Below are 12,118 nucleotides of genomic sequence, written 5' to 3'. Positions count from 1 at the left end.
ATTTATGATGACATCTTAGGATTCAGAATGCACTCAACAGTTTATAACAGTGAAGATCTTCCATCATTTCATGCAGGAATTGGAGCAGCTGGCATCCAAGAATTAGTCTTAGCCCATCATAGAGGACTTGCCAAAATTGTACACACACTGTAGTCATCCCTGTTCTAGGGCAGGAGACCGTCAGCATTTCAGATTGGATGCAAACAGCACAAGCACATTGTCAGCACCTCTTAGGTTTATGCTGTACCTATACCTATAGGTGGCCAAACAAGGCAAATCCCTCTAGCACTGTCATCCCCAAAGACTTCAGTAATTCACGCAAAATTGTATGACTTTCCACAAATCACGGATAATTTCAACTATTGATTACCAATTTTACATTTACCATTATGAATCAAATACATGACCAGCACCCCAACGCCTATAAGTACAGGGAGAACCTATGTACTCACTTAGGGCTTCCGTTTTACATCGTAATCAAAAAAGAACCCCCGCAACAACACACTGACTCCTTGCACCATAGGTGCTAACTTTTGGTTTTGCCGGTGGGTGCCCCATCCTGGCTCCGCCCCCTTCTCCAAGGCCCTGCCCCACTCCACCTCTTCCTGCCCCATCCCCTAGACCCCCCTGAACTCCTCCTTCTTGCCAACCCCCTCCCCAAATGCCTCCCACCTGCCTCTCACTCCTTTCTGCCCCCTCCTGCCTTAAGGGCGAAGTGCGTGTGCTGGAGGGGTGCTCTGCCAGTTTTGAGGGGAGGCTATTTTCAGCATATTTATACACTTTCATTCTAGTTATTGAAAGTGTGTCTATCATTGGTATCTCCCCTTCCTGATGTTTCCCAGTTCTTGCTCTCCACCTGTGTCCCTTTTCCCCATCTCTCTCTCTCTCTCTGCTCCCCACCTCCTAGTGGCTCTGTTTAGCGCCCGCTCCCACCCACGCACTCAAAGCAGCTCTGTCTCCCCCCAACCCCAACCTCTGCGGCCAGCCCAGAAACTGCCCGCCCTGAGACAGAGAGAAATTTAATTCAACAGCCCAGCATAGAAATGGCCCATTCATTTATCCTGCTGTGTGGCTGCTGTGTCGCTCCAGCTCCTCCCAGTCCCCAGGGCTGCAGCCCACCCCTGCTTTGAAGCTCGCTCCTGACTCCCTCACACACTCTGCAACTTTTGTGGGAGGGGAGCCCCTGGTGGGACCATGGCCAAAGGTGGGGGGAGGGGCGGGTTGCTTCCTCCACTGGGCTGCAGCAGCCCAGCATCCTGAAGCAAGACGAGCTCAGGTGTCCCAGGGTGAAGCAAGGCAGCGTCTCCTGACTTGAAGCTGATACAGGGGGGTGGATGCAACGGAAGGGATTCCCTGGGAGCTGCAGGGGGGGAAAATCAATCCTTCCTGACAAGGGGAGGAGGGGACGCTGATGCGGGGAGAGTGGGAGGGGAGAGAGAGATGAAGTTTATCTCTAGGAGGAAAAGCCCCTCAGGCAGGCTTGATCTGGGAGTGGGGGGACAGCTTTGAGCTGGGCAAGCATTATTTTGCCAGGCATGAGAGCAGGCACAAGGGCAAACTTTTCTTAAAGGAGCCATGCCCTTTGGTTTGTCCCCCTGCCCAGCACTAAGGGGGTCCGCAGCTGGTTTCTCCTGGCTGGAGGGAGGGGCACAGGTCCTGGGAGACACCAGGGTGGGCTGAGAATAGCTGGCTCAGTCCTCGAGAAACCCCCTGGCCCGTACTCCTCCCAGTAGCCCCCTGGAGCCAGCCGAGAAGCTGCCTGCCCGTCTCCCTCCATCCCCCTGCCGAGAGGCTGCCCACCCCATCTCCCCCACCCCTCCGCTGCTAGCCCAGAAGCTGCCGTGCCCTGGCTGCTTGTCCCCCCTAGTCCAGCTCCCTCTGCCCTGAACATTAAAAGGACTCACATCTGCCTGCAGTGGGAGGTGGGAGCCTGCTGGGAGCTTCACCAGCTGCAGGGGAAACAGCTGATTGGCGGGAAGTCCCCACCTAACAGCTGACTGGCCGCAGCCAGCCAAAGAGCTGATGAGGGCTACTGCGCATGCTAAATAGCTGATTGGCAGTTGCCAACAGCTGATCTCCCCGGTCGGTGCTAAGCACCCACTAATTTTTTTCCATGGGTGCTCCAGCCCCGGAGCACCCACGGAGTCGGCGCCTATGCCTTGCACTATTTGGAGTCAGTGAAGGAGATGACTCTAAAGAAAGTGCCACCTACCACCTCCTGTAGCAAATGATTTTCCATTGGTGATCTCCCATTCAAGCACTGACTGGGACCAAAACCTGCTTAGCTTATGAAATCACAGGCCAAAATGGTATGACTGTAAATTGTAAAAATAAGCTGCTTTATAAGACAAACTTTCCCGCACTTTTAAACTAACCTGTGTGTGCTGTGCAACATGTTCATCATACTTTTCTTGGTTTTTATAGCCACGATCACAAGTATCACAATAATGAGAGAAAACTGGTTCTTTTTTCCTTTTGTTCTGTTAAAAAGAGTGACATTTTTTGAAGAAATTAAGATAATAAGTTACACTTTATTTTAAATAGAAACCAATATGCTGCAACATGCTTATATGAAGACATTAAAATTATTTTAGTTGGTGTTTATAGTCAAAACATTTGATACATAATCTAGACCTGGGGTCGGCAACCTTTCAGAAGTGGTGTGCCGAGTCTTCATTTATTCACTCTAATTTAAGGTTTTGCGTGTCGGTAATACATTTTAACGTTTTTAGAAGGTCTGGCTCTATAAGTCTATATTATATAAGTAAACTATTGTTGTATGTAAAGTAAACAAGGTTTTTAAAAGGTTTAAGAAGCTTCATTTAAAATTAAATTAAAATGCAGATCTTATCAATTTAGTGCAGTGGTTCTTAACCTGGGGTGCGAGATGCCCTTCCTGAGGGTGTGAGACATGCGAGATTTCATTAGAAGTTGGGGGTGGCTACAGAGCACTGGGCCCAGGCCAGGAGCACAGCCCTGGGCTGGCTGCCGGTACCCCAGGCCAGCAGCGGGCTGAGCAGGGCTAGAGGCCTGGACCCCGGCTGGCAGGGGGCCGGGCGGCTGGAACCCCAGACCAGCAGTGAGGTGAGTGGGGCCAGCGGCTGGTATCCCAGGCTAGCAGCAGGCTGAGCAGGGCCGAAGGCCGGGACCCCGGCTGGCAAGGGGCCAGTGGCCAGAACCCCAGACTGTCAGCGGGCTGAGCAGGGTGGTGGACAGAACCCCAGACCGGCAGCTCCTACCAGCTGGAGTCCCGGCCGTCAGCCCCGCTCAGCCTGCTGCCGGCCAGAGGTTCCGTTCACCCAGGCCGGCAGCCGGCTAAGCGGCTCACCCGCTGCCGGTCTGGGGTTCTGTGAGCTCCTGCCGCCGGCCCCGCTCAGCCCAGGGATTCCGTTCATCCAGGCCGGCAGCAGACTGAGCGGAGTCGGGGGCCGAGACCCCAGCTGGAAAGGGGCGGGCGGCCGGAACCCCAAACCAGTGGCAGGCTGAGCGGTTCAGCCCGCTGCCGGTCTGGGGTTCCGTCCACCGGCTCCTGCTAGCCGGGGTCCTGGCCGCCGGCCCTACTCATCCCACTGCTGGCCGGGGGTTCCGTTCACCCAGGCCGGCGCGGGCTGAGCGGGGCCGGCCCCCGGGATCCCAGCTGACAAGGGGCAGGCGGCCGGAACTCCAGACCGTCAGCTGCCGGTCTGGAGTTCTGTCTGCCAGCTCCTGCCAGCTGGGGTCCTGGCCACCAGCCCCGCTCAGCCCGTGGCTGGCCTAGGGTTCCGTTCACCCAAGCAGGCAGTGGGCTGAGCGGGGCCGCCAGCCGGAACCCCGGCTGGCAGCAGTGTGCCAGTAAAAATCGGCTTGCGTGCCGCCTTTGGCATGCGTGCCACAGGTTGCCGACCCCGATCTAGACTGAAAAATGACTAAAAAAAAAAATCAAATTATTGTGTTCCATATCTCGCAATTTCCAACTCAAATGTGCTCAGTTTACAAGTAACATCTTTTTACTAAGTGTCACCACTGCCAACATAACCAAAATGCCAAAGTGGCCTCATCACCAGAAATAAAAGTTCTTGCAAGGTTAGTACGTCTCAACAATAAAAATCACGTGCGCAATGTACGATTTAAATAAGTTGATTAGAGCATTCCTCCCTTGAATGGATCCAGAACTTGCAGACTTGTCTCATCATGAAATGCTCTCATTTATAACATAATATTTAACACAGAGGTGGGCAAACTACGGGCTGCGGGTTGGACCATTCTGCCTGGCCCTTGAGCTCCCGGCTGGGGAGGCTAGCCCCCAGCCCCTCCCCTGCTGTCCCCCCTCTCCTGCAGCCTCAGCTCACCGTGCCGCCAGCGCTCTGGGCGGCGGGGCTGCAAGCTCCTGCCGGGCAGCACGGCTGCCAGTCCTGGTGCTCTGAGCGGCATGGTAAGGGGGCAGGGAGGTTGGATAAGGGGCAGGGGGTCCCAGGGGCAGTCAGGGGGCGGTTGGATAGGCGTGGGAGTCCCGGGGGGCCTGTTAGGGGATGGGGGTGTGGATGGGGGTCAGAGCAGTGAGAGGACAGGGGGGTTGGATTGGGTGTGGGATTCCAGGGGGGCGGAGGGTCCCAGGAGGGGGCAGTCAGGGGATGGGAAGTGGGAGGGGGCGGGGACCAGGCTGTTTGTGGAGGCACAATCTTCCCTACCCAACCACCCATACAATTTCGGAACCCTGATGTGGCCCTCAGGCTGAAAAGTTTGCCCACCCCTGGGTTAAAATGTGTTACAACATATGGTTATAACATAATCCTAACTGGTGTGGTAGAATTAAGACTACTGAATCCCAGAAGTACAACTGAGTTACTAAGCTCCACATAATAGCTATAATAAGTACCTTTTGCTTGAAGTTTCCACCTGGAGAATGTTTAAAAAATGCAAGTGTTGGTTCAGCTTGCCATTCTTGGGTAAAATGGCCATTTCCACCTTCAATAAAAAAAATATTACAAGAAAAATGAAATTACACATAGCTGTTACAATACTTTCTTCAATATTATGTTTGGGAAAAAAAGCAGTGCACTCTAAATAACCTTGCAAAAAATCTTTTAAAGAAAAACACAAATATGGAAGTTTTTTGATCCATCTGATATTCCTTACCTCATTTGTGTAATCACAATATTACACTACTTGTTATCTTATACTCCTTGGTGTCCTATACGTCACTGCTGAGACCTCTCAGGATCTCCCTTATTCTATCAATCCTTTTAAAAAACTGCCTGAAAATTAGTGCTACCACTTTAAAAAAAAATCTAAAATACTGATTTATTATTATTTAATAGTGCAGATAACACATGGATTTTTTTGGTTTGTTTTTTCAATGATATCATCAACATGGCAAACCCCAAAAGGGCACAGCCTCCTTGGAGGTATATTATAGCATCACCAAATCTTTGACAAATAAAAGACAAAAACCTGGTTTTAAGTTTCAGGGTTGGGAAACTTGGGAAAGAGCGTGGGAACTACCTCGTTCTTCTTTTCGTCATAAGCAAGAAGTAGCCAGCACTGGAGGATAGCAACAACCACCTAAGCAGAGCCACAAGCCAGAGTGCACGTGAGAAGCAGGGCGGCAGCACCCAGGACCACTCCTCACCCCCGAGATGCAGGTGGGGAGAAACCCTGCGCGCCCCGCAGAAGGATGGATATGGGGGGAACGGGGCAGGAGCCCCTCGGAGGGGGGGATTCGTTGGGAGAACAGGGAGGGGGGAATATCCGGCCCGGGGGCCCCTCCCTTTTGCCCCCGCGGGGGTCTCCCCTACCTGGGTGCGGGGCTCTCGGCAGCTCCCCGTACGCCGGTGACGGCTGGTACCACGCGCCAGGCGGCGGATAATCCGCAGGCGGCGGCGCCCAGAAGCCGGGATCCCAGGCGGGGGGCGGGCAGAACACCGGGGGCCTGAACATGGGAGGCGGCGGAGGGTACCAGGCGAACGGATTCATGTCAGGCCCGAAAAGACCCCTCCGGCTACCCGTGCTGCCACTGCCAGCGGCGCTTTCTTCCACATGGGGGACACAGGCGGCCATTGCATTATACGTCACTTCCGGTACTACTGTAAACACCACGCCCCAAAGGCAGGGTGCGGAACCCCGCCGGCCACACTACCGAGTAGCGTCATCACACAGCGCCGGAAAGGCTATGGGGACCGTCAGCCGCCTATGCGCCGGCGGGTTTGTCTGGGCCCCAAGAGTCGCTATGCCATACGCATGCGCGGCGGTGTTGTTGTGCCATGGCTCGAGAGCTGATGGGGCCGGCGCTGCCCCCGGGCTTTGCCCGCTGTGCCGAGGCGGACCCGGATGAGGACTTCAGCCAGGGTGAGGACGCGATAGAGGACAGGGTTTGGCCTGGGTTTAAGCAGTAGCTCGGCGCGGGCGCCTCAGAGGGACTCGGTCCCGCCCCAGCCTGGGGCCGTGTGTAGCCCCGGCCCCGCTCCCGCCCGTCTCCCACCTGAACGTGCCCGGGCCAGCGGGACCCGTCAGCAGCCCCCGCCCAGGCTGTTCGCCCGCTCGCTGGGCGGCGCTTGCTGCGCTGCGGTGGTTTTCGGGGGATTTCCGAAGGGGTCCGCGCCTCCCTTCCCCACGTTCTCGGGGTCCGCAAATGAAAAAAGGTTGAAACCCGCTGCCGTGCTGCAGAGTGACCCCCTCTCTTCCCTGCGACGGCCCTGCTGTAGCTAAGGCCGGGACAAGCTGCTTGTTTCATAGTTGATTTTCGGTGTCCTCTAATTCAAGTGATTTTTTTCTTTGTGACACTGAAGGCCACCGCTGCAACTTGCTGCACCCAGTTTTCAGATGATTTCCTACAGATTATCAAAGAGAAACACACACACAACCACTATATTTTCTTGTAGTTGTGTTCTAGTACCTAGGATATTTTACATCAGGGTTTCTCAAACTTCATTGCACCACAGCCCCCTTCTGACAACAAAAATTACCATACGACCCCAGGAGGGGGCACTGAGCTCGCCCGAGCCCTGGTGCCCCAGGTGGGGATGGAGAGCCAAAACCCAGGGGCTTCAACCTCAGGCAGGAGGCCTGCATCCTGAGCCCCACTGCCCAGGACTGAAGCTGTCGGGCTTCGACTTTGGCCCTGGGCAGTGGGGCTCGGGCTTTGGCCCAAAGCAGTCCAAGCCAGCCCTGGTGACCCCATTAAAATGGGGTTGTGACCCACTTTGGGGTCCCGACCCACAGATTGAGAACCGCTGTTTTACATACATATGGCTGCCATATAATTTACTATTTTCTCTCTTCGGGGGAGGTATTGTTAATGCTACTGACTCTTTTAGACTTACTATTTTTGGCCTTACACTTTGTCTATTTATGGGTTTGCTAGCATTTACTTGTCCTTTAACTGCATTTTGTCATCTGTGGTAGGCAGCAGATACCTCAGGTTTGGTTCACCTACAGTAGGTTGCTTTATCATACTTCACTATTTGCTGCTGCATTTGTCTTAAGAAGGGACTATATTTTAAACTCATTTATTGGGGAGGATGCTTAAATTATGTCTTAGCCCAAAATTTAACTATGTGTCTGAAAACAATTTTACTTAATTCATTCTATCCATGAGTATTCTTACAACCATATTTGAGCACCCACATTACCCCTCTGAAAATCACATCTGATGTGCTTTGCAATGCATAAAATCACCAGACAAATATGAAATACAGCGTTTTATATGTCTTGATGCTGCTTATGCTGATCTACATTGTGCTAGTTGTTCTGAAGAAGCCTCTCAGAAAACAGTTAAGATGCTGGTGTTTGCTATGTGTTGTTGGAATGCCCTTGAGAAAGATCTAATGTGGCTCTGCAACAAATTCTGTAAAACATTGTCTGCAGCTCAGATAAATGGATTTAAGCTAAACCTCATTCAGTATTATGAGATGATTCTCTAGAGGAGTTTTAATATGGTTACTTAACGTGTAAAATGGTCTTAAAAGGTTGTTATATGGAGGCAGATTATGTTAACCACTTTTAAACAATATTACTTTATTCTTAGTTTAAAGGCCCATCTAGGTTTGTTGGTAATTTGTTTAGAAGCGGCTTCCAACAGTTTAAGGCAGGGGTCGGCAACCTTTCAGAAGTGGTGTGCCAAGTCTTCATTTATTCACTCTAATATAAGGTTTCGTGTGTCAGTAATACATTTTAACGTTTTTAGAAGGTCTCTTTCTATAAGTCTATAATATATAACTAAACTATTGTTGTATGTAAAGTAAATAAGGTTTTTAAAATATTTAAGAAGCTTCATTTAAAATGAAATTAAAATGCTGAGCCCCCCAGACCGATGGCCAGGACCCGGGCAGTGTGAGTGCCACTGAAAATCAGTTGAAAATATGTTAAAGGCCTAAACTTATTATTGTATCTGAAGCAGGGATCGGAAACCTTTGGCACATGGCCCATCAGGGAAATCCGCCGATGGGCCGGGACGGTTTGTTTACCTGCAGCGTCCGCAGGTTCGGCCGATCACAGCTCCCACTGGACGCAGTTTGCCATTCCAGGCCAATGGGGGCTGTGGGAAGCAGCGGCCAGCACATCCCTCGGCCCACGCCGGTTCCCGCAGCTCCCATTAGCCCAGATCCGGAACGGCGAACCACGACCAGTGGGAGCTGCGATCAGCCGAACCTGCAGACGCTGCAGGTAAACAAACAGTTCCGGCCCATCAGCGGATTTCCCTGATGGGCCGTGTGCCAAAGGTTGCCGATCCCTGACATTTAAATAAAAAATAAATACTGTATATACTCATTCATAAGCCGAATTTTTTTAGTAAATAAGGGAAGCACCAGTGAAGGGGGTCGGCTTATGAACGGGTATAGAGAGGGAGAGGTGGGACAGAGCCCCTCCCCCCAACAGAGGCAGCAAGGAGAGGCAGCAGAGCCAGAAGGGAAGAGGCGGGGCCAGAGTCTCTCCACTTCTGGCCACGCTGCTCTCCCCCCAGCCTCCGAAGCAGCTGCAGTTCTGGGGCTGGCAGGCTGCAGCCCTGCTGCTCGGCTCCACCCCCCAGAGCAGGCTGTGGCCGCACGGCCCGGGTGTAGCAGCACAAACAGCAACCCTCCACTTTTGCAACTAGTTGCAGTTTCCGCCATGCAAAAGCTAAGGTTACTGGGCATGCTCAGTTCGGGTGAGCATGCTCAGTTCACCCAATGTAGGGAATTGGGAGAGGGAGCTTTTTGTGTCGTCACAAGGCCTGCTGGAACATGCTGCGGCTGCGCCGCCCGGTCTGGCCCGCTGGAGCAGGTTGTGGCCGTGCTGCCCAGCCCGCCGGAGCAGCTCCAGCCAGGCCAGAGACATCCTCCCCAGATAAGGTGGGAAGGGATGGGATAGGGGTCCCAGGCTAGGGGTGGGGGGTGGTCACGGGTTACTCCCCTGACTCCCAGCTTCTCCCCCCCCCCCCCCAAAAAAAAAAAACATTTCCCCACCAGTTGCTGTCCCGGCCCGTCAGGGTAAGCAGCTGGCACGCCGGGACACTTTGTTTACTTAGGTTTACCGCCGTGCCTGCGGACGCTCAAGGTAAACAAACCATCTCGGCCTGCCAGCAACTTATCCTCATGGCCCGGGAGCCAAAGTTTGCTGACCCCTGAATTACAGGGTCGGCTTATGAATGAGTCATAAAAATTTTCCATTTTTACTTATCCATCTTGGGGGGGTCGGCTTATAAACGAACCGGCTTATGATCGAGTACAGTAACTCCCTCACTTAACGTTGTAGTTATGTTCCTGAAAAATGCAACTTTAAGTGAAACGATGTTAAACAAATCCAATTTTCCCATAAGATTTAATGTAAATGCAGAGGGTTAGGTTCCAAGGAAATTTTTTGAGGGCAGACAAAAGGCATTATATACTGTATATAATACCGCTTCTCTCCAGCCAGCTTTGAAGGGGAAAGCGACACTTCTTTCTGGCTGCGCAGCTGCCCCTGCTCCTCCATGGGCCGGAGGACTCAGGAGGAGCAGGGGCAGCTGCGCAGCCAACGGCCGGAGAGAAGGGTGCCTTCCCTTTCAAAGCGCCGCTTCTGTCTGGCCGGCTTTGAAGGGGAAAGCGCTGCTTCTCTCTGGCCACTGGCTGCGCGACTGCCCCTGCTCCTCCTGAGTCCTCCGGCCCATGCTCACAGGGCTGCATTCCGAAAGGGGCTTTAGAGCTGCAGGCCAAGGCCCCGAGGCCCCCTTAGCCCAGGGCCCTGCAGCCCCTAAAGCCCATACGTTCTGGGTGGCCCTGCCTGCCGGGGGGGGGGGGGTGCAGCTTCCCCGCTCGCTCCCTCCCTCCCAGAAAGTCCTAAGCGCCGCCAAATGGCGGGGGAAGCGCTGGGAGGAAGGGAGGGGGAGGAGGCGGAGAAGAGGAACTTGTGCAATGCTCCCTTGTAAAGTCAGCCAAAAGACATTATAAGAGAGCATTGCACAACTTTAAATGAGTATGTTCCCTAATGGAGCAGTGACGTAACTTCAAAACAACATTAAGCGGGAGGACGTTAAGTGAGGAGTTACTGTATATACGGCATGCTTAATCCATGAGCCTCTATCAAAAACTTTTGAGTTAAAGGCTGCTTTTCTATATACGGAATGAATCGGGGGGGGAAACAGCCAACTTCTGAGGTTAAAATTTAACAATATGGTACAACAGATTATATACTGTACTATGGGCTTATTTTGTTTAATAAAAAAAAATTGATATGCTGTTTTGTGTGTTTAATTAAATTCTAGTTAACATCCTAATACAGCAGGAAACAAATCATGAGCAAGTTAATTATCTAGTAAATAACCAAGATATCATACACTATTTTCTAACATACTAAAAATGTACAATTAATAAGAATCTGAAAATATCAAGCTACTGTATATAATGTACCCGCCTAAGTAGCAAAAAAAATTACTAAATCTAGTGTAAAGGCTCTATTTAGTTGTAAATCAACATGTTTTAATTGTCACATCAGCCAGTGTGAATGATCTTTTTTAGAAAATAACTGAAGTACAACTGGAAAAGTTGATTAAAATTGCTGATTTAAATCGAGACTTTCCACTTGGTGATTTAAATCATAATTTAATTGCACGATTTGAAGCACCTTGATTGAAATCAATCCATCCTGTTAAAAATAGTTCTCAAGCCTAGGTTGGACCTAGTTTCATTCATTAGCATTAATATTTTCAACTATGTTAAAACTCAGTTATTATTAACACAATTCTTCTGCAGATGTAGCATGGCTGCCCAGTTTTGTGTAGTTTTGTGACATTTCATACAAATGATTTAAATAATTTGCAAATTTACAAATAATTAGTACGTAAACAGAGTTCTGCTTCTGACCAACACACTCTTCCCTAAGCAGTGGTGAGAGTAGGACATGGAGCTCTATAAAACCTGGCAGCTGTACCTGTAGGGAAGGGAAGGAGGGGATGCTGGAAAGTGTCTAGGATGGATTAAGATGTTGAGGCAGGAAGCTGGTGAATGCTGGGATTACTGGGGTAAGTGGAGAGATTGTGTGGAGGCTGCAGTTGCTGGGACTTCTGTGGTGCATGGGAGGATATTTGATGGGGGGAACTGGTGCAACTTGCTAGGGGATAAGGATGTCTGCATTCCACACCTGCCACTGCTGCCACCGCTTCCCAGATGTTCCTTCCTGGGCCTTGCTCTTGTTTGACTGATACTTGATGTTTCTTTTCTTTTGACCTGATCTGAACAACTCTTCAAATATATATTTATTTTTATTTGTTTGGTAGTTGAATTTATGTGTGAGCTTGTCCTTCACTTTTTCTTGGACATTTTCATTTCTAGACATCTTTTGTAGCATCTACCTTCTTTAGAGAAAATGACGTACAAAATTGTGCACTTTCAAGCTTGTAATTCCATCAGAAAAGGTTAATTTGATACCTGAAATCAGAAGAGTGAAGACAACCATTTATTAATGTCAACATTCATGAAATGGATTTACTACTTCACATGCACAGTTTGGTTATGTGTAATTTTCATGAGGCAGTATGTCAGCAAATATTTAATAATCTTTTCTTTTGGCTTCATTATGCCTACTTATTCTTTTTGCATATAACATACACAAAACAACTACATTAAAAGGGCACTATTAAGGTTTCAATGTTAAGCATTCAAAAGTTAGGAGATGCTAGAAGTAAGGT

The 12,118-nt window shown here is 50.5% G+C and overlaps 2 protein-coding genes across 4 annotated transcripts in view; one reads left to right on the top strand and one right to left on the bottom strand.

Annotated features, from left to right (window-relative positions):
* Positions 1-6,001, bottom strand: part of LOC113407022 (nuclear fragile X mental retardation-interacting protein 1-like) — a 32,497-nt gene extending 26,496 nt beyond the window's left edge. The window contains exons 1-3 of the mRNA XM_026654123.1: positions 5,775-6,001; positions 4,856-4,944; positions 2,376-2,480 (exon numbers count right to left, since the gene is read on the bottom strand). Of these exons, the coding sequence (XP_026509908.1) occupies positions 2,376-2,480; positions 4,856-4,944; positions 5,775-5,952 (372 nt within the window). The 5' untranslated portion in view covers positions 5,953-6,001. The remainder of the gene's footprint in view (positions 1-2,375; positions 2,481-4,855; positions 4,945-5,774) is intronic.
* A 226-nt stretch (positions 6,002-6,227) lies between these two features.
* LOC112111206 (GPALPP motifs-containing protein 1) overlaps positions 6,228-12,118 on the top strand; it is a 30,007-nt gene continuing 24,116 nt past the window's right edge. For all 3 annotated transcript variants that reach the window (XM_029912095.1, XM_024206526.3, XM_024206524.3), the window contains exon 1: positions 6,228-6,324. In XM_029912095.1, the coding sequence (XP_029767955.1) occupies positions 6,240-6,324 (85 nt within the window). In that variant the 5' untranslated portion in view covers positions 6,228-6,239. The remainder of the gene's footprint in view (positions 6,325-12,118) is intronic.

Source organism: Terrapene carolina, unplaced genomic scaffold, assembly GCF_002925995.2.
Source record: "Terrapene carolina triunguis isolate 2854851 unplaced genomic scaffold, T_m_triunguis-2.0 Scaffold18, whole genome shotgun sequence".
Lineage (NCBI taxonomy): Eukaryota > Metazoa > Chordata > Testudines > Emydidae > Terrapene > Terrapene triunguis.
The sequence above is the reverse complement of the archived record's forward strand: the minus strand, read 5'-3'. Positions and strand labels throughout refer to the sequence as shown.